This window comes from Typopeltis vanoorti, chromosome 9 (assembly GCF_054136105.1).
Source record: "Typopeltis vanoorti isolate ZY-2024b chromosome 9, IOZ_Tvanoo_1.0, whole genome shotgun sequence".
Lineage (NCBI taxonomy): Eukaryota > Metazoa > Arthropoda > Arachnida > Uropygi > Thelyphonidae > Typopeltis > Typopeltis vanoorti.
This window is the reverse complement of record NC_143557.1, coordinates 54,587,976-54,611,179: the sequence shown is the minus strand read 5'-3', so window position 1 is coordinate 54,611,179 and position 23,204 is coordinate 54,587,976. Positions and strand designations below refer to the sequence as shown.

The 23,204-nt window shown below is 36.3% G+C and overlaps 1 protein-coding gene across 1 annotated transcript in view; it reads left to right on the top strand.

The window, feature by feature from the left end:
• Positions 1 to 23,204, top strand: part of LOC150103053 (phospholipid-transporting ATPase ABCA1-like) — an 859,669-nt gene that overhangs the window by 284,832 nt on the left and 551,633 nt on the right. Inside the window, exons 13-14 of the mRNA XM_090398068.1 lie at positions 3,455 to 3,593; positions 4,048 to 4,252. Of these exons, the coding sequence (XP_090254194.1) occupies positions 3,455 to 3,593; positions 4,048 to 4,252 (344 nt within the window). The remainder of the gene's footprint in view (positions 1 to 3,454; positions 3,594 to 4,047; positions 4,253 to 23,204) is intronic.

Sequence of the window (23,204 nt, the reverse complement as noted above, 5' to 3'; positions counted from 1 at the left end):
CTAAAATTTAGGGGACACATCGCCAAAATTGTGAAGACAACACAAAGACTTCTGGGAATGATGAGGAGGACACTGAGGTGTAGAAGTAAGGAGATTCTTGTTCCATTGTATAAGGCTTTGATTAGGCCACACATGGACTATTGTGCCCAGATTTGGTCACCTGGTTTTCAGAAGGATGAAGAGATGTTGGAAATGGTCCAAAGGCGACTGACTAAGGTAGTTTCTGACCTCTGGAATGTCGAGTATGAGGAAAGATTGCAAAGATGTAATTTGCAGAGTCTAGTGGAGAGAAGGAAGAGGGGAGATATGATAGCGACCTACAAGTTGGTAAGGGGTTGTTATAGGATCAATGGTGGAGAAGTTCTACAGAGAATAGTGGGAGATCAGGGGAGAACCAGAGGTCATACCTGGAAATTGTATAAAGAGGGTGTGAGTATGGGAGTGAGAGGCAGGTTTTTTTCGTGCAGAGTTGTGAATGATTGGAATGCCTTGCCTGAGAGTGTGGTGTCTGCAAGGAGTTTGAATGTGTTTAAGACCCAGTATGATGAGATGTGTGTGAGATAAAAGGACCTCCTAGATGAGTCTTTGACTCCATGAGGTCTTGTTTAATAATAATGTATTTTTCCAGTAATCCAGCCATATTTTGTTAAGAGTCCTCTTAGAAATTGATGAAGGATTTTATGGTGAACATTTGAGAATTTTCTGTTTCCTGTTGTTCAGCCTTATTGGGCATGTTGCTATTTACAAGCATTGTGCTGAATGTATTATATTATGAAGTTTCAACACTATATCTGCTTTTTTCCTGCAGATAATTGACCTTCATCTGTGTAGTCATACTCTTCTTGTAGAAATTTCAATCTCTGGTTTTGAGGTTAGTGTTTTTGATTCATTTTTATTTTTGCATACTTTGATGTTTCTCAATAGTAACATGTGCTACATGTTGGTTTTTGATGACTCTCTCTGAGCTAGAGTGTCTTTTCCTTTGCCATCATTGGAAGTATAGGGTTAATTCTTAATGTGGTCCTCCTCGTGATGACAGTGGAAGTATTGTGATAAGACACATAGGTTAAGGGTGTACAAGATTCCATTTACATCACTATTGACGATCTTTGTCAAGTTATGTAGTGCATCATTGTTTAGGAAAGACATTAGTGTTTGTCTTCAGAAACTTGTGCTGTTTGCAAATTCAGACTTATAGCTGCTATATGTGTAAGTGTATTTTCCAGTAACTAAGTCATATTTTAATAAGAGTCCTCTAAATTACTCAAATTACTCATCAAAGTAATTGATGAGGGATTCAGGAGGAGCTTGATACTGTTACTTTAGTCAGTGAAAGTGCTATTGGAGCTGCATCTGGGTGATAAGAGCTGATATCAGTGCCCTTTTACAGCACACTGTCTGTGGCCAAGCTCCATGCATGGTCCTGCTAAGAGGGATGTATTAGTAATATTCTTGTAATTGTTGTGAGATAATCTTCTTCGGAGGATTATTTTACAACAATTACAAAAATAACTATTCCATTTTCTTGGAAAAAAGGTGTTGATTAGTGAGGACTAATCTCACTTGGAATACACCTCACTTGGACTATTGTGCACAGGTCTGGTCTCCTGGTTTCCATTGTGATTCTGATATATTGGAGAGATACAAAGGAGAGTGTTAAAAATGATATCAGGATTCTGGAATACTGATTATGAGGCAGATTGAGAATTTGTAGACTGCAGACACTAGCAAACAGGAGAAAGAGGGGGGTGATATGATTGAGACTTACAAACTTCTGAAAGGGTCATACAGGATTCCAATTGAAGATTTCAATTTCTCTCAGAGGGTGACGTGTGATTGGAAAGGATTGCCATTGGACATTGTGAGTGCAAGCAGTATGAATGAATTCAAGAATAAGTATGATAGCTGGTGTGTGTGTGTGTGTGTGTGTGTGTGTGTGTGTAATATGTGGCATCCCTGGGGGTCTCTCTTAATAATAATAACAATAATAATAATAATCTGCTGTTTCTTAGTATGTGAATGCAATAGTTTTGCTGTTGATAAGACTTCAGCTTTTATTGACCTGCTTTTCTTTACTTTCAAAAGTTATTTTTTTGGCCTTCCTGGAGTGAAATAGGAACCCCCTGGTAGCAGGGACTGCTGTTTTCTTTCTTCAGTTATAGTGATAAGCTGTCCTATTGCTATGGTTGCTAATCTAATTGCTGTGGGGGGGGGGGGCATAAAAAATAGTCCAGGTGTCCAACAAGAGATACATGAAAGCCATAGCACTACTAAAGACAGTCTAACATTATTAGTAGAAGAAGATAGAGAAACTTCTCTATATAAGGTTTTGTTAAATGTATATATCATATATATAAAAGTTTTATAAATTTAATTATCTAGAAAAGAGACAGATTAGGCTATATAAAAAGATAGGCACTTCTTTATGGATAATGTTACAAATGAACACAGTGGCAGAGGTATAGAGGCATAAATCTGAATAGTCTTGAGAATTTATTTATTATAATAATTTATCTATTTCGATTATTTTTTTATTAAAGTTTTTAAAAGATATAAAAATGTACATTTGAAAAACAGGAATAACAACAAACTATTTACATTTTATAAAATACATGTTAAGTATTTTATAAAATGTAAATATCACATGTTTTTTTAATTATAAAACAGATAATTTTAATTATCTGTTATATAATTAAAACATTGGTTTTTAATTATATAACAGAAAACTATAAACAAAGAAGAAAAGAAATAAAAAGAGGAAGAAGAAGGAAGGAAGAATAAGTCTCTCTTAGTATGGAGGACACACTGCATTTTAAAGTGGCTATATAAGAAAGTTCATGATATATTTTCCATCTCAGAGGAGAGAGCACCTTTTGGGTTTTTAAGTTAACTGAGAGACTTGAGTTAACTTAATAACTTAATTTTGTTTTAAATTATAATATCAACCTCATGTGCAAAAAACTCAACTGATATTAATTTACAGGGATTTCTCTGGAATCCATTGGACAGTTTATAGACACACATTGGTTTTTAAGTATAATTATGAAGTTGAAGAAAACCACAAAGTCAATTTTGGAATCATTGTTCATTTTTGAAACATGGTTCCCATCCATTATATAAGCAGAAAAATTATCCCCCCTTCCCTCTTTTTTGGGGAGGATTAATGTCGCTCTAGATTGAAAAGTGGATTGTGATGTTGTTGTTGTTGTTGTTCTGCTCAACCAGAAGTTGATTCCTTTCCATTGTTGTGGAAAATTTCAAGAATATTGTTCTCTCTCTTTCTGATCATGATATTCATGGAGAAGACAACTTCTTCTCCATGAATGTTACCTTTTGTTTGAAGATTATAAGCAGTAAGTTAATATGTATACTGTGTGCATGCATGCGCACACATACAGATAGAAATTTATAGCTATTCAATGTGGTTTATTTATTTATTTATTTTTATTTTCAGCTACTTGATAAGCGTCTTCTTTAAAACTGCTACATTGGCAGCACTGACAGCTATTATCGTATATTTAATTTCTTTCTTGCCATTTGTTCTTATTGTTACACTGGAAGCTCAGTTTGAATTCTGGGAAAAAATATTGGCTGTAAGTATTGTTCAACCATCCTGTGAAGAAAATTATTACTGATAACATAATATATATTACATAACAAAAAGCAAAAGAGAGAGAGAGAGAGAGAGAGAGAGAGAGAGAGAGAGAGAGAGAGAGAGAGAGAGCCTCTTCCCTATGTATTAAATTATTAGATTATTTTCCTTTACCTGACTCTTTTTTTTTTTTTTTTTGACTTTTCTCTAGAATACCTGGAGAAAATACCTAGAAGGCAATTATGTTCAAGTGAAAAATTAAGGAAATTCTGATTGTATAAATGACTTTTTTTTTTCCCTGGTCATATCAACAAAGTATACAGAATAAATAAGATTTAAATTTCATCTTTTAAGATTATTAATGAAAATGAATAGTATAAAATGTATTAATTGATATTACATAAAATTTAATTTTATCCATTACTCTGTTGAATTACATTTTATTATAATTTCAGTGTTTTTTGTTTGCCACATCCTTCTGCTACTGTTGTCTGTATATTACTCGTTTTGAAGACCAAGGCACAGGAATCCAGTGGGAAAATGTTTGGGTCAGTCCTATTCCACAAGATGACATGAATTTTGCATTAGGGATACTTATGATGCTTTTGGCCAGCATACTGTACTGTGTTCTAGGGTGGTATATCTCCAATGTTTGGCCTGGTAATATTTGTTTTGTTGTCTTTCTTTCTTTTCTTGTTGATGTTATTGCTTTCTCTTTTATCTCTTTTAAGTTATATACATATTTTTATAAATAAATATATATATATATATTTACAGAGTGATTGGCTTGGTTTAATAACATGTTTGTAATTATTAACTGAATTAAACACCATGAAAAAATATAAAAGATTTAATGAGGTTTCACTACCAGTTTCATCGGAAATGCCGACTTCATCAGGTGAATACAGTACCAGGGAGTAAACAACATCTTAAAAATATATTGTACTTTAACAAACACAAAGTTTAGAACAAGTAGTAGTTGTGTTCGAAATGGAGTCCGAGAATTAGTTCTGGCGTGAGGCACTTCGCGTGTGAATGATATCGCGAGTATGCCAAAACTGGATTATAGCACTATGTGAATTGGGTAGGCTGTAACTGAGATTGCTGTTTAAATGAACAGGGTCGAAAACTATTTCTTTGGATTCTGAGATACGTCTCTCAAATTCATTGGAGCATTTATGGATGTTTGAAGTTAAGTTCCAGTCTATTTGATGTTTTCATCCTTCCACATTGGTATTAGCAGAGAATAAAACGTGGCGAGATAGGACACTAGCACGGGTTCTGTTGTAAGAAATGTCACAGCAGAACTTATAATCATTCTCAATCTTATAAATCTCAATAACAACCTAAGTTATAACCTGTCTGCCTGTGACTGCACTGCTATACAATATTGGTGTACACAAGATTGTGAGTGCATGCGTACACCCAACGATGAAGTCAGATAGAGAGAGAGAGAGAATGTTTTTAAATACACAAATCTTAACGCATTAATATTGAAATACATACGCTAATCTTTTTTGTACTGTTTAGAGTTATTTCCTTTATGGTGAGAGGTGGGGAAGACAGGATATTTAGTGGGGTGTTGCTACAAAGCAAGGAGCACAGAGGGTTGGGACCAGAAGATGTTTAGACAGTTGAGCTTGGCAAGTGCAAAAAGAATGATTGTTATGGGAGATTTTAAGTACAGCAGTATAAATTGGGGAGAGGAAGATGCATGTGGCAATAAGAGAATGGAATTTCTAGAATTCTTGAGAAACAAATGTCTTAGGCAACATGTAATAGGGGGAACAAGAGGTTTAAGAGTTTTAGATTTGGTCATAGCATCAGAAGAGTTGATAATAACTGAGATGACATCTCTCCCACCAGTTGGAGAGAGAGTGACCATGTGGTTTTCACTTGGAAGATGAATAGACATGCAGAAGTATCAAAGAAAAGGGAACGTATGTGGAATTATAAGGCAGGTGATTATAATAGTCTTAGACATCAACTTAGGGAAATTTCACAGAGGGAGGAATTGGAAGGCCAGGATATCATTAGTACTTGGGAAATGTTGAAGGAATATTTGTTAGCAGCAATAGTAAGCTGTATTCCAAGAATGAAGAAGCAGACACAATTTGGTTTAAAGTGAATGACAAACAATACCAAACAGGAATTGCGGGTGAAAAAGAAATTATGTAAGAGATAGAAGGAGAAGGGTGGAGAGCAGATGCATGAAGAATATAAGGCTCAGGCCAGGAGAGTCACTAGTATGGTGAGGAAGACAAAACTGGAATATAAGAAGAGATTGGCACTAAGATCTAAAGAAAATCCTAGGGAATTTTTTAGCTATGTGGCCAGTAGGAGGAGAAATGATTATGGAAGAATGACATTGTGGGATAAAAATGCGAATGGAGTTACTGATTCAGAGGACACATGGTGGAATTGTTCAATGAGCACTTTATTGGAGTATTTCATCCTGGATTAGTGAATTTTAATACTAGAGGGATAGTGCAGGAGGAGTCTGTGTTCCAGGTGCTGAGTGCTCTGGATGTCAGTGGGGCTGTGGGACTGGATGGTGTTTCATCTTGGGTTTTGAGAGAGTGTGCTGGAGAAATGACAGCTCCTTTGATCTGGCTTTTCAATGAAAGTCTGGCTGAAGGAAAGTTGCCCAGGGAATGGGGGGAAGATGGGATAGTGCCATTGCATGTGGACGGTGGCAAACTGGAGGTGTCTAGTTATAGGCCAGTTTACATTTCATCAGTAGTTGTTAGGATCTTGGAGAAATTGGTGAGGGCCCATATACAGCATTGGGCACATGGGGATAGTGTTATCTGTGAGGGTCGCCATGGATTTGTTGGGGGGTACTCTTGTTTTGGTGATATGCTAGCCTTTTATAATAAAGTTACAAGAGCAGTAGATGAAGGAGGGGCATGTGCTGCCATTTTCTTGGACTTAGCGAAGGCATTTGACAGAGTGCCACATTATAAATTGATATTTAAGTTGCAGCACATGGGTTTGGATGTCGGGTTGGTCAACTGGATTCGGGATTGGCTGTCTGGTGGGTATCAGAGAGTTGTGTGTGGGTGGGGCAGTTTCAAGGAGGCAGAGGGTTACAAGTGGTATCCCACAGGGCTCAGTGCTGAGATTAATAAATAAATAGAGAGGCAAACTGGCCAGAAGAACACACACATAATTAACAGTCATAATACATTATATAGATAGAATTAACCTCCTTATCAGAGCATTAATTAGGTTTTAAAAATAAGCCAAGAGTTACTTGGCCATGACTGGCCATTGAGCCTACCACACAAAGGAAGAATGGATGATAATAGATACTCCTGATCCACTGAGAAAATAGCAAGAGCATGAATGAAAAATGTACTCATCAGCCTCCACCTTTATAAAAAAAAAAGTTGCTATCATAGAATGAAGATTATACCTATGCCAAAATCAACAATGAATCCTAAACAATATAGTATTCATGGTTAAGAACTACAATAAAATATCTGAAGTAAAAGCATCTATGTTCTCAAGAGATGTAACTGGGGAAAAAGTCAGCAAAACCATAAATAAATAGAGTACTCAGGTTTGTATAGTAAATGTCAGGTGTGAAGATAAATGGGAAAAAAAAAAAAGAAATCTAATTTATGGAATTTGTTAATCTAAATACAGCATCCCTTTAGTTCTCTCAGTAGTAATGATGTTTGTCAATCGTAAAGAGGACAGCTCTTTTTAGGAGCTTTTCTACAGAATATGAGTTTGCTGATCTCATGTGGAGGTGAAACATTCCCCTCACTGGATTTTTTTTCTCCTACAAAATTGAGAAATAGACCAGAACATACAGTCAATTAACATTGCTGTGTAGAGAGAATTATCACCCTTTTATGATATTATTTAGTTTTCTGAAACCAAGAAGTAACTTGCCTATTTTCATCTAGCCTAAAACAATTAAGAGTAAGATAAGATAAATCTGGAATTTAGAATTTTACCTAAATACAAAACATAATTACAAGATAAAGTACTGATATTATAAGAAAAATTCAAAGCAGCTGTAAATCATTACATTTACCATTATCTGTTTCCCAAATTATGAGTGATCTCCATAATTTTGCCATAATGAGCATCCAGGATCTGAACAGCTTCCTTTCATACTCCTGGAAACTAAACTGAAATTGTATATGTATATGTATATATATATATATATAGAGAGAGAGAGAGAGAGAGAGAGAGAGAGAGAGAGTGTGTATGTATACACACACTCTTATATTGTAATGTGTGTATACATACACACAATATCTCAAAGTGTGCAAAATTGATAAGATTCCATGTTTGTAAGAAGTATTTTTCAAAACTGAATAAGTATAATGAGAGTATTAACCATGCTGCCGGCCAAGATGTGTATATATACGTCCAGTTTATCATGGATACGAAGTGCATATTAAAATTATATTACCATATATTACATTGAAATATATGATGGATACAAAGCATATGAGAATGCATATTTGATCCATAATGGCTGGTAAAGTGGTTAATGAAGGCTATTGATAAAGTAAACAAATAAGTTTTAGAGGGTATGAATCTTAGAGACAAGATGAATAAGAGCCTAATAAACCTGAAGTTTATAAAGCTTTCAAGGGAATGAATGATTTGAATGATAGGAATGTTTTTAAATTTTCTCACTATTCAAATACTGGTGGACACAACTTTAAATTATTGAATGGTTGTTGTAGCACAGATATCAGGGAATAATCTTTTAGTGAAAGAATAGTTCATCTTTGTTGTTTCTTCTGGCAAGTAGTTTTATTATAAATGGTTGTTTAATTATATAGGCAGAAAGCTTTTATTGTTTGCTACCATCAGGCATATTGCTCTCAGAAATTCTGTTTATGTTCTGATGCTGCATGAGCTTGTAGAGATTATAGGGTGTACATGCTTGCACTGAAATCACCTTTTCCCATTATATGGTAGTCATAAAGATAATATTAAAAATGATAATGTGAGTGGCTGAAGAAACAATTGGCATGTGGCACAGCAGGAGGGAGAATGAATGAAAAAGTCAATGAGAACAGTATGAAAGACTGAGAAACTAGGAGTAAGGAGAAGGTATTTAAGTCAAGGGATATTACATCCCATATTGTTTCTTAGCCGAATAAGAAACTCAAAGAGTTTCATGCCGAATAGAAACTATATAAAGTTTGGCAATTCCAAGCATAAGCAAATACCTGGATAGTGCAGCATCTGACCCATTTGATAGTGCAACACTGAGGCAACTCATAGTAAGCGTGGAGCAAGCTCTGATTACTATTCTTGGTATTTACCCATAATGTGAACTTAGCTCCTAGGAGCTGTATTACTTTGGCTCTTCATATAATTAGTAAGGAGAAGGTATTGTATGGAGATTAGATGATAAGAAGGTACTACTTAATTAGAAAGTGACAAATGATGTTTTCCAGGTGTGAAGATTAAGAATGATAGTGAAGCTATTACTTTGTAGACCAAAAAAGTAAGAGAATTGATTACTTTGGCAAGTATAATGATTTCAGAAGGTGAAAATTATACAATGAAAGAAGACATGAAAGAGTTACTGATAGAAATGAAAAAGAAGAGTGAGAAAATAAAGATTATGAGCCTGCTGCCTTGGATAATAAGATTGAATTCAGAAGAAGAACTATAATTGCTAATGAATTAATAAGAAGATTGTACAGTAGGAATAGTGTGCAGTTTACAGAGGTATTGAGTGAATTCAATGGATGTAAAGAGCCTTGGATATGTCTGATGATGCATATGAATGGTTTTTTGGAGTTAGATGTTTGGAGAGAGTTGCTCAGTGAGAGGTTGGAAGTGCAAAATCAGGAAAACCGGAATTACCATTGGGGATGCAGTCAAATGTGGGTTAAGCCACTCTTGGGAATGCAGTGCTAAATACAGTTTCAAATCTGAATGGGTTGGTAATGACATTACACAAGAATAACTGTGGGTCTAAGGAGATGTTGAAATGCATGTGCGTTAGAATATCAGAAGTATCAGAAATAATGGAGGGGAGGGCGGACATGGTTGATAGAATGATATAGTTATGGGGATAGAATGAAAGGGGTATTGTATTTTCAGGGAGGGTAGAGAAAATGAAACAGGAGGAGAATTGATGATAAAAGCTGAAGAACTGCAGAGCAGTTTAGGGACTGTGGATTACAGAGTTTGGTAGATAGGAGGAAAAGAAGAGATATGATAGAGACTTACAAGCTGATTAAGGGATTTACCAGACTAATATAGAAGGAATTATGAAAAAGAGTCAATGATAAGATGGAAGAACAAGAGAGGTTATGTAAATTGTATGAAGATGTGGTGAAGAATGAAGTGAGGAGTATATTTATTACATGAATGGCTGTTAGTAAATGAAACACATTGCCAGAGTGTATTGTGAATGTAGGGAGTGTAAATGATTTCGAATTTCAATGTGATAGAAATGTTGCTGGTTGAGTGGACCTCCCATAAAGAATTTACTGACTCTATGGAGGTTACTGTAATAATAATAATAATAAAAATTTTGAGGGAAATGGTTAATTTGAAGCTGTCTGATGTGAGATATAGACCAATTGGATAAAACATATTGTTGGTTGTTGCTTTAGACCAAGGGTCCACAGAAACATGTGAATGTATTGCATCAGCAGATTAGCAAAATAAGTACCGGCCAAGCAATTATTATGGGGAATTTCAACTATGGAGATATTTATTATAGGAAGGAAAGTGTGCATGGCAAAATTTAAATAAACTTTATACAGTAACTAAGAGATAAGTATCTGGAAATGAGGGTTTGAGAGTGCTGAATCTGGTAATTGCATTGAAAGATGCATCCATATTCTACAGTAAGTGATCAGACTCCATGGAGATACCAGTATAATAATAATAATAATAATAAACATGGTAGACACTCTGCCTATGATAAGGGTAAGTGAACCATGTAGTCTTGTTTATGGAGGTTGCTAAACATGGAATTTTCAGTCAAGAAAGAGTTAATGTTTAACTACAAAACTAGTTGATGGAAGGTTTTTCACTTTGCTATGCTACCGATTACATATTTGTTTTAATCCTTTATCCAAGTGTAAGCAAACAAAGTTTGTGCCTGAAATATTTTCAGGACTGGGGGCAACTCGTGGTAAAGGTCGTATAAGCTCTGATCACTTGCTTTAGTATCCCATAATGCAAAGCACATATCCTTATGGGTATGTATAATGCTATGCATTATGGAAAGGATCACTACCCAGACCGGTTTCGTCCTTTATTGAGGTCTCGTCAGTGGGAGCTACACCCAGAGGTGGTGATACGCCTCCGAAGCGCAATTGGAAGAACGACGGTACATTGCGCCCTTCGATTGGAATAGGCCTAAGTTCGATTCTCGTCGCGACGGGAGGAATCTTTATCTGGTCGATTTCAATCGAAGGTGAGTTAGCCGATCTCATACGGAGGTAGCAGGGTTTTTTTCTCCCGGAAACTCGGGTTTTTCATCCCGCATACATACAAATCGGCCCTTTAGAACACACGCAATTTACAGACAAAAATTACTAGTTGTGGTGGTGTTGGAGGTGGGCGGCAGATGGCGTTGATAGAGATGATTCGTAGTAGAGGTTAGGTGCAGAGACAGTTGTAGATGTCCTCCCACGATGAGTCTTCGGACTCCTTGGAGGTATCAGGAATAATAATAAAGAATAATAATAATACTAAGGTGGAAGTAATGCAAAAGTCATATCACCATATACTAGTTTCCAAAAGATGTCAATACTTTATTATTAAAATTCTCTGGATTAGAGATGACTGATTGAAGTTTTTTTCACTTGGCTATGCTACCAATTACATATTTGGTTTACATTATACATACCCATAAGGATATGTGCTTTGCATTATGGAATACTAAGGCAAGTGATCAGAACTTATACCACCTTTAACGCGAGTTGCCCAAGTCCTGAAAATATTTCAGGCGCAAACTTTGTTTGCTTACACTTGGATAAAGGATTAAACCAAATTTATTTATTTATTTATCGTATGGCTTGTACACATGGTTAAAAGACAGTAAGATAAAAAATACACGTTAATATAGAAGTTAAGCGGTTAATAGTTGGAAGGGGATCAATCGTTCGATGCTGTTAGCACACTCTTCCTCTATGAGTCTTTGGACTCCCTGGTGGTGTCACATAATAAATAAGATATACATATATGATAATATAAATTTAAAAAAAAAAGTAAAACATCTACATTCAGGCAAATACAAATATGAAATTTATGACAAGCATCAGACAGAAGATTAATCATATTTTAACATTTAGGTTTTTAATCCAGTTGATCGCCTCTGAGGATAGGTCAAAGATATCCTTAAAGTCACCTGGATATGCCATCAGCTCACATTCCTGTACTATATGGCAAATGGTTTGGGTGTTGGCTCCACAGGGACAGTGGGTATTTGGTATCTTACCCCACTTTGAAAGTAAGTCTCCACACCACATTCACCATGGCCTGTACGAATACTGTTAGCCATCATCCATAAATTCCTGGGCAGGTCAAATCCAGATGGTTTTTGGAAGATGTTTATGTAATTACGAACTTCAGGTGATACTGCTTTGGACCACAGTACATCCCACCTACTCACCATACTGTCATTCTGGCTAAGAAGATTACGGGCTGTTTTTATGGCAGGTCTTCTGGATTTTAGTCTATTAAATAAAACATCTGGAATAAATTCATGTATTGGGAGGTTTTGGTTATTTAAAATTCTTTAATATTTGCAAAGCAAGGCTTCCTATCGAGTTCCAGAGGCTCAATATGGCTCAAAGTGGAGAACCATTGTAAGGGTGCACTCCTAATGCAACCCATTATTAAATGCAGAGTGGAGTTAAGTTGAGAATCTAATTTATTGACATAAGCTAACTTAAAACTCAAGTTTACTAACTATTGAGCCAGGCAGGAGCACCATACTCTGCTGCACTGTAAACCAGACCCATGGCAGTGCACCGCAGAGTTGTGGCACTTGAGCCCCATATAGTACCACAAAGCTTTAGCAGTGATATTAATCATATGCTGTTTGTATGACAGAATTCTATCCAGAGTTATTCCCAGATATTTAGATGTTGAATTAAACGAAATTAATGTTCCATCAGCATATATATCTGGTTTTTGATTTACAAGTCTATTATTGAGGTGAAAGCAAGAACATTCGGTTTTACCAGAATTTGGTGTTAATCTCCATTTTTTATAGAACTGCCATAAAGCCTACAGATCATTTGTCAATATTTCTTCAGTTCTTTTTATAGACTTGTTGCTGATTGCCAAAGCTAGATCATCTGCATAGACAAACTTCCTGCTGGCTGTTTCAGGAATATCTGTGATGTAAAGGCTAAAAAGCAGTGATGCAAGCACCGAGCCTTGAGGTAATCCATTCTTAAGCACTCTCTGTTCACTGATGCTTCCTCCGGTGATACCCTGAAATATCGATAGTAAGTTGTTTAGGAGATGACCCAATATTTTACATGGAATGACCTTAAGAAATTTATATACGAGTCCCTCTCTCCAAACAGTATCGTAAGCCTCTGTTAAGTCAATAAAGACTGCAGTAGTCTTCAGGCTTCTTTGAAATCCTGCTTCAATGTAGGTTGTTAAGCTGAGAACTTGATTTGTGCAGCTGCGATCTCTTCTGAACCCTGTTTGTTCTATTGGAACACATTCCAAAATTTTATCACTGATCCTATTCAATATTAGTCTCTCCAGCAATTTGTAGGTTGCACTTAAAAGGGCTATGGAGTGATGGTGTTCAGTTCTGTCTGCTGGCTTACTTGGTTTTAACACAGCAATGATTTTTGTCCTTTTAAATTCTTTAGGAATGCAGCCACTTTCAAGTATATTATTAAAAAACTTAGCCAGCCATGATCTTGCATAACGTCCACAATGCATCAGGAATTCATTATGAATATTGTAAAATCCAGGAACCTTCCCCATTTTGATATTTTGAAATGCCGAGGATATTTCCTCACGCGAAAAAGGCAAAGAGAATTGTTGATTCTTTTCAGTTATAGACTTCATAGCCTTTAGTTTGCATTTTACCTCTTTAGTATGTTCTTTATCTATCAGAGCTCTAGAAAGTGAAACAATATGAGCAGCTATCTGATTTAAATCGACAAGAGGAGATTTCTTTGGTACAGAGGAGCTTGAACCAAGCTTTTTAAGTAGCGACCAGGCTTTTCTACTAGAGTATTTGAAATCTATGTTTTCAGTTATTTGAATCCACTTTTCCCTATGAGCAGCATTGAGACTATGGAGCAGTTCTTCTCCTATCTTGGGATCCTTACTTTCAATGAATTCCCGATACAGGGATTTGCTTTCATTGGTCCATCCAGCAATGTATTCTTTTCAGTAGCCTCAAGAAATGTGTATTTTTGCTACCACTATAACTACTCCAATGAACCGTGTATAGTTTTTGTAAGTTGGGGGAATTCTTCTAAGGCATGCATCTAGATCTACAGTGAAGTTTTCCCAGTCAGCTTTTTGGAAATTCCATCTTGGTCTAGGAAATGATGTTACCACTGGAATTTGGGCTCCTAATTCCATAAAGATGGGACAGTGCTGGCTATTTGGAAAAACCTCAAAAATATGTCTGAAAGTCTGTAGAGGCTGATTTTCACTATCAGTGGAGACGAATGTCAAATCTGGGTTATATGCTTTATTTCAGGCTCTTGATTTAAAGGTGCCTTTTTCCTTGGCATCAAAAACCAAGTGAAGATGGTGTTGATCTGCCCATTCAGCTAATATTTCCCCATTTTGATCATTCCAATTGTATTTCCAAGAAGTATGATGACTGTTGAAGTCCCCAGAGTACATCGTTAGGCGGAAGTATGTTTGTAGAACATCATTTGGCCAAACAGTTGCAGGTGATTTATATACATTCACAATCGTAATATCCGCTATTTTAACAGTGATCTTATGAATTTCGTCATCGAAGATATCAGCACTGCATTCTCAATACTATTTCGGACATATGTCATGTTGCTGTAGCTACAATTGTAAGTAATCCTGAGAATGTCGTAGCCAGGAATTATTGCTCTAGATTTAACTTGATCTTCAATTTCGATATGTGATTCTTGAATGAGAAGTAGATCAATGTTTTTTTTCTCGTAGAAGTTTATAAAGATATTGACATTCGCTAATACACTCAACATTTAACTGGCAGATATGGATATTATGTCCAGTATTCCTTATCAACTGGTTCGAAGAAGAACCATTGTGAAGGTTTTGAGTTTCCATGTGTAAATATGGACAGGAGATTGCACAATTGCACAGTGGTCTGGCCGCCAGTTACTCTAACTCTTTAGCATGACCCAGGGTGCACCACGAGGAGGTAAGCTAGAATTGCACCCCCATTAAACCAAATATGTAATTGGTACAAAACTAGTTATTTTTATTTGGCTCTTTACTCAAATCTTAGGGCATTACAGATGTGTTATAAAACTAAAATATGAAGAATAATGTAGGAGGAAAATTCGGACATACCTTTTTTTGCAACACAACAACAAAAAAGAAAAACAGAATACAAAGTACAGGAAAAACGGAAATAGCAGTCAATGCCCTTGAACAGAAACATACCTTGCAAATCGACAAGGCCATAATATTAGACATGCAAAACAACGAAACAATGCTTAGAATATCGGAAACGATAGCCATAAAATGTGACAAAAACTCAATAAATATCCACCGACCCTACATAATCTCTGAGAGTTGGAGACTCCATAACATAAAAATTAGGTCACGACTCCAATCAATAGGAGATAACACAAGCACACCAAAGACAGAAACACCAAGCCGACATGACATAGCCTCCACTTTCCCCACGAGTTCCGAAGAGATGATGCACTGTCGAAACGGCTTACACCCTGTTACTTCCACCCCTGACCTTTTCCCATCGTTCCTTCCTCTTCCCCAAAAAATAGTTTATATTTTCCGATTCTTCTCTCACTCCCCCCAAACGCTCTCTACCCACCCTTAATAATAATATTGTGCATTTTAAAAAACCTGGGTTTTTTCAAATAATTCCCCCACATTACTTTACCCCCCACTTTCCCAACCCCCCTTCCTATAACAGCTTAATATGTTCGCTGCCACGCTCCTCGCACATAGTTTGTTACCATATGCAAAGCACTTTCACGTCTTCAAGGTCAGTATGAGTCATGATACGAGTATATTCGTAGTTGGCTTGTAAGGCTCATAGTTTGCTGCCACACTCCTCCGGCATAGTTTGTTATCGGACGCCAAGCACTTTCACTTCTTCAAGGTCAGTAAGAGTCGACATACGAGTTTATTCATAGTTGGCTTGTGAGGCTCATATACCAACTATGAGTATACTTGTAGTTGGCAGCGAACTTGTTAACAGCAGATGTATGCATATTGCTGGGATAAGGAGAGAGATAACAACATTCAAAAAAAAGGTATGTCTGAATTTTCCTCCTACGTTATTCTTCATATATTAGTTTTATAACACATCAGTAATGCCCTAAGATTTGAGTAAACAGCCAGTGACATTGTAAAAAAAAAGGGACACTCCTAAATGAAAGTAGGCTATATTAGCCATAAAAATAATAGTTTATCTTAGAGGCATAACATGAGAATCTTCCCAGAAATAATACCTACAAAACTAGTGATTATGACAAATATAGGAGGAAACTTGGAGCAGTTTCGTGGCTTAAGAAGCTCATCAGTAGAGCACTGAAAGTGGTCAGAGAGTGTTTGAGAGAATCAGTATCAGACTGCCATACTCTGCATCAGGAGGATAAGACAAATGAGGTTAAGTGGATGAATAGCAATATAAAACAGGAACTGCAAAAAAAAAAGGATAAAAAGAAAGAAAGAAAAAGAAAACACTGTATAGGGCATATAAAAGTGATCTCATAAGTTGTACAAATTACAGGGAAGAAAGATGATTAGCACTAAATCAGATTATGAGAGAATCATTTACTGAGCAAAGAAAATCCAAAAGATATTTTGAGCTATGTAGTGAGTAACAGGAAGAATGATTATGGAAGAATAACTTTAATTCTTGCCTGTTGGTCGGAAGGTGACAGAAGCAGAAGAAATAGTAGAATTACTAAGTGATCACTCTGCAAGGATGCATTATCCAGGTGGAGATTTTATCATTGCTGATGTGACATAGAATGATGTGAGAATTGAAGTAGATGAGTAGGAGGTGCTCAGTATAGTGAAATACAGCAGTGTGACTGGATGGCATGTGCTACGAGAAGGTGCAAGAGAACTGGCAGTGCTTCTGATAAAGTTATTTAACCTAAATCCCTGTTCTGGCAAGGTTCGAAAGGAGTGGAAATAAGGTAAGATAGCTCCATTACATAAAGATGTCTCCCAGACGGAAGTAGCAAATTGCAGGCCAGTTAGTATCTCATGAGAAGTGGTTAAAGTATTGGAAAAGTTGATTAAAGGTAAAATCCAGGAATAAATAGATAGGAATATGATACTTTATACAGGGACAGCATATATTTTTAAAAAGGTAGGACCTGCAATAGTAATATTTGATAATAGAGTGACAGCAGAATTAGATAAGGGAAATGGCTACCACGAACTGTTGGATATTCATATTCCAAAGGCATTTGACAGAATACTATTACCTAAGTTGGAGCAAATATGGATGGATATGAAACTGGTGGCATGAATAGGGAGTAGCTGACAGATGGACACCACAGTATATGCTGGAATGAAATCTGGGAGAATGAGGGTGACCAGTGGAGTGCCTGAAGGCTCTCTACTATGGTCAGTATTCTTTAATTGACATATTAATGATAGCGAGAATAATTTAAGGAGCGGGATATTCAGCCATTTGCTAATGATGCAAAACTGGGGAGGACAGAAGTTGATAAAAGTGATGCAGATATCCTGCAAGATTATTTAAATAAATTAGTATGATAGGCAATGCATATAGTTGTTAATTTAATGTTGGACAATGTAAGATTATGTATTTTGGGATAAAAATATTACATACTGTGTAATCAATTCATCGTACTGAATTACAGGATATTGATCAGCCTGGGGATTTGGGAAGTAATGGTGGACAGAAAGTTGAAGTTCAGAAAGCATATTGAAAAAGTTGGCAAAATAGTTCAAAGAATTTGGATTGAAAAAAACACACTAAGAAGTAAAGATAGGGAGGATATCATTTTTAATAAGGCTATGATTCAGCCACATTTTGATTACTGTGCATAGATTTGGCCACGTGGGTTTGTTGGAGATCAGGAACTGGTGGAGAGAATCCGGAGACGTGTAACCAAGCTGGTGACAGGTCGATGTAAGCTCTCTATGAGCATGGGTTGAAGGTGTGCAGATTGCAAAGTTTAGTTATTAGTTGAAAAAAGAGTACATGACAGATATTTATAAGTTACTAAAGGAGTTCTATAAGATTGACACAAAAGAAACTTTGAAACACAACAAATAAAAAACTAGGGATTACTCCTGGAAGTTGTGTAAGAGTGACGTGAGGGCATGCAGACTAGATTTTTTTGCTAGGAGAGTGGTGAATAAGTTGAACAGATTGCCAAAATTAGTTGAGTGATACCCTGACAGTGAATCAGTTTAAAGAGAGGTATGATTGGTATTGTGTGTACAAAGGTTAGTGTGGGTCTTCCATGATGAGTTTTCTGACTCCATGAGATTGTTGTTTTTGTTGTTATGTGCCATCCAGTCAGTTTTGACTCTTGGTGATCCTGTGAACGAAGGCTTTCCATCCCACTCAGCCTGTTGTCCTTTCTTTCAGTAATTGTAAGTTCAAGTAAGAACTATTATGTTGTCCATTCAACTCTTTTGTGGCCTTCCTATCTTCTCATTTCCCCAATCCTCCCCAACATAACTGCCTTGTCCAATGATTCATCAGTTCACATAATATGACCAAAGTGCATCAGCTTCTGTTTAGCAAACATCACCTCCAAGGAGCATTCTGTCTTTATATTCTCTAAAACTTTCTTATTGGTTATTCTGCAGTCCATGGGATTCTTAATAGTCTCCTCCACACCCATAATTCAAATGAATCAATTCAATTTCTGTCTTTCTTCTTAATAATCCAGCTTTCACATCCATACATCACTACTGGAAAATACCATTTGCTTTAACAATTCTAACTTTTGTAGCATTACTAACACCTCTATCTGTAATAATTTTTGTCAGGTTTAATATCGCTTTGTTTTCCCATGACTATCCTTCTTTTAATTTCATCTTCACATTTACCATCATTTCTGATTCTGGACTCCAGTAAATCATAACTTTCAGCGATTTCTATTTTAGAAATCATCCCTCGATCACAAATTCATTTAAATTTCCAGACGCCATCACTTTTGTTTTGCTGATATCTAAATTAAGCCCAGATCTTCCTTAGTTTCTGCTATGAGGGTTGTTTAATCTGCATATCTTAAATTATTTATATTTCTGCCACCAATCTTAATTCCAGCTGTAACTTTGTCTAAATCAGCCATTCTCATAATCTATTCACAATAAATATTAAAAAGGTAGGGCGACCGTATATAATCCTGCCGCACACTTTTTTCCACTCGAACACTGTCTGTTTGCTCCAAAGACTGTTTTTACTGAAGCTTCTTGGTTATCATACATCTCTCTTATCAAGAGAATTAGATGTTCAGGTATTCCCATTGATCTCATTACAATCTACAGTCTGTTGTGAGCTACACAATTAAAAGCTTTCATATAATCAATAAAACAGATGAATACGTCTTTCTGAAATTCTCTTGTTCTTTCCATAATCCATCTCTTGTTTGCTATTTGGTCTCTAGTTCCTCTACCTCTCCTAAAGGCTGCCTGTTCTTGTGGCATTTCTCTATTCACATATGGCTCCAACCCTTGTTGGATCACTTTCAGCATAACATTACTTGCACGTGAAATTAAAATGATGGTTCTATAATTCCCAATCTCTGGGATTTGATTTTTTTGGAATTGGAATGAATACTGATGTTTTCCAATCTCTAGGCCAGTATATTTTTTTCCAAACCTGTTGACAAATTTCAGTCAGTTATATATTCATTACTTCATCCCCATCTGCTCTCAATAATTCCACTGACACACTATCAGCTCCAGGAGCTTTTCCTTTTGGCAGTTGTTCCATTGTTCATATCAGTTCACTCATCATTATCATGGGTTCCTCAACAAATTATGGGAAACTCTCCACAGTGCAAGTGGGAAATCACACTAATCGTTATTCACACAATATCTGTCTATCTCTCTCTCTTTAAACTCATTCACTAACAAAATGCTCTCAGTCATCTATAACAAACCATTACATTCACTTCTTCACTACTTCGTAAGCAGAAAGTCTAGGCCTCATATCCTTTTTAAATACACTTACACAACTTCCTGAGATAACCTTTCTTCTTGTGTTACTTGCCATACACTGAAAAATTTTCCTTTTGCATTGATCTTATAACACCCCTTTAGTAATTTATGTGTTTCTGTCACATCTCCTCTTTCCCACCTCAATGCACATTTTGGTCTTTTATTATTATTATTATTATTATTAAGAGAGACCTCCAGGGAGTCAGAGGCTCATCAAGGGAGATCACATACTACACAAACTAGCTATCATACTTATTCTTGAATTCATTCACACTGCTTGCACACACAACATCCAATGATATATTCCAGTCACTCATGAATCTATGAGAGAAAAATCTAGCCATCACCCCTTCTTGGCAGTATTCATTCTTAGCTTCCTAGGATGCCCTCTTGTCTTTTCCCAATCCCCAATAAAACGAAAAATTCTATCAACTGAAATCCTGTATGACCCTTTCAGAAGTTTATATGTCTCACCCATATCACCTTCATTCTCTTCTTTGCTAGTGTCTGCAGTCTACAAATTCTCAATCTGTATTCTACAATCTTGATATAATTTTTAACACTCTCCTTTGTGCACTTTCTCTCTCTCTCTCTCTCCTCTCTCCCTCCCTCCCTTCCCACTATATCAAAATCATAATGGAAACCAAGAGACCAGACCACTGCATAATAGTCCGAGTGAGTCTGATAAGGCCTTGTAGAGGCAAAGTGACAAACTTATCATTACACGTGACAGTTCGTTTCAATGTTGCAATTATTTTTTGAGTTGTATATGCAATCTATGTTATATGGTCCCTGAATGTCAACTTGCTATCTACTAACACTCGAAGATCCCTAGCCCGATCAGTTTCCTCTATAATATTGGATACCTTGGATACAGCATTGGATACCTAATCATGCCAAAGTGTATGCCTTTGCATTCACTGACATTGAACTGACATCCATTTTTCCATGCTTACAATTAAATCCTATTCAAATCATCCTACAAATACTGCATATCAGCAGCATTCCTGATTACCCTACCTACCTATATTTGCATCATCATCAGCAAATAGTTGTGTATTACCTGTCATATCCTTCCCAATATCATTCATGTAGAGACTGAATAACAGTGGACAAAGGACTGATCCTTATTACTCCACTAGTTAACTTAAATCTTGCAGACTCACATCCCCTGTATATCACATTTTGATATCTATCAGTAAGCCATCTTGTTATCCATAATATTTTATAATCCAAACCCATATTCTCCAATTTATGCAACAATCTTCCATTCTATATTCTGTCAAAAGTTTTAGCATAATCCAAAGTTATCATGATATATATATTCCCCTTGTCTAGTTCAATGGTAACATTGTTACAGAATGTGAGCAAGTTGTTAAAACATGACCTTCCCTTAGTAAACCCATGCTGTTCATTGCAAAGTAGACATTCTCTGTCAACCCATTTCTGAATGCGAACACCTAACCAACTTTTCCAAAATCTTCACCACCACTACTGAGATACTGATTGGTCAATAGTTAGATACATTGGTATTTACACCACCCTAGTGAAATGGGATTACTATACATTCTTTACATTCTTCAGAATCTTCCCTGTTCTAAGACTCAAATTTATCCTGGTCAAAGGAATAGCCAGTTCAGCTGAATGCACTTTTGCACCCCTGCTGATATTCCATCTCTCCCTATTGCCGAATTGTTTATTCAGTTTGTATAACAGCTCTAATATCTCCTCTTCATACACCAAATTTCTTCATTCAGTGAAGAGATAGCAGTGAACTCAATGTTGCATACCCTAGGTGATAGCTTTTGGCATAATGGGCACTCATTAGTTGAACAATCTCTTCTACATCTGCAGATGGTGCGAGTCACCTTCACACCATCTGTATTCAGAAGAGTTATTCTTTCATATTCATTCTTTCTTTTACTTGCAGCACATCGATAGAGTTCTTGTGGGCTGTCTTTAGCTTGTAGAGCCAGTTTCTTTTCAGTACTCAAGCTTAGCTTTCTGTACAACAGTTGTGACTGTTCTAGCTTGATGTTTATAATTTTCATAAACGACATTATCTAGCCTGCCTGGTTGGCTGAGTGGATAGCATATCCACTCTCTCCAGCCAAAAGGCTGCAGGTTCAGATCTCACTGTGGGCATGGATGTTTGTGATTGTCTGGTGGTGGTGAGCGGTAGATGGCATTGGTGTAGTTGTGGTTTGTTATAGTTGGTGGATTGAGTGGTAGAGACAGAGAGTTGTAAAGCAAGTGCCCTCCCTCAATGAGCCTGTGGACTCCCTGGAGGTGTCATGTAATAATAATAATAATAATAATAATAATAATAATAATAATAATAATAATAATAATAATCTTTATGCACACAGTATTCCTTCCACAGCATCTGTTTATTATGGTTCTCTTGCTTAATAAGATTACACATCCTTTGACTCCTACCATATTTATTCTTCGAACTCTCGGTACACAATTTGATATTGCATTATTTAAGTATATTTTAAATGCTTACCATGCACTGTCAATATTCTTCCCATCCAGTAACTGATACCATTCTGCTGAACTCAGCATACTCCTCAGTTGATCATAATATTCTGCTTTGTAGTTCAGCATGTAACATTTTCTGAATGGAACATTCATAAACTTAGTCACTTCCCAGGTGAGTACTGCATGATTTCTGTCACCAACTGGAGACAGTATAATTACATCTTTAATTGAAACATCCTCTGACTATAATCAAATGTAACACTCTTTGACCTCTAGTTCCTTCTGTCACATGCTGCTTGAGGAAGTTGTCTCGCAACAGCTCAATAAATGCAGTTTCATTCTTCTCATGAGATTTTACTGCTACCCAATCAATATTTTACCTCTGGATAATCTCCAACACATCCTCATGAGAAACCAGTGACTAATTCTTTGCACAGTAGATCAAATGTGGTGATATCAAATCCTTAGAGAGAGAGAGAAAGAGAGAGAGAGAAATAATAATCTCCTCATGTTTATTTGTTTGTGTGTCCTTCACCATCCAAGTGAATCTATTGTAATATGTTCTCTGAACTGTGTATACATCAGACTGTGTTTTATTTATGCCATCAACCTCGTACCCATTCAGTAATCAAATTTAGTCTATCTCTACAGCGTTGCGATGTCTCACAAATAATACATATGTGTGGTGGGATGCTCACTATTTTGCACCTTTATATATGAGAAATATGAATTCTACCAATGAGGTAGCTTTCAGCATTCACTTTTCCAGTTCTCA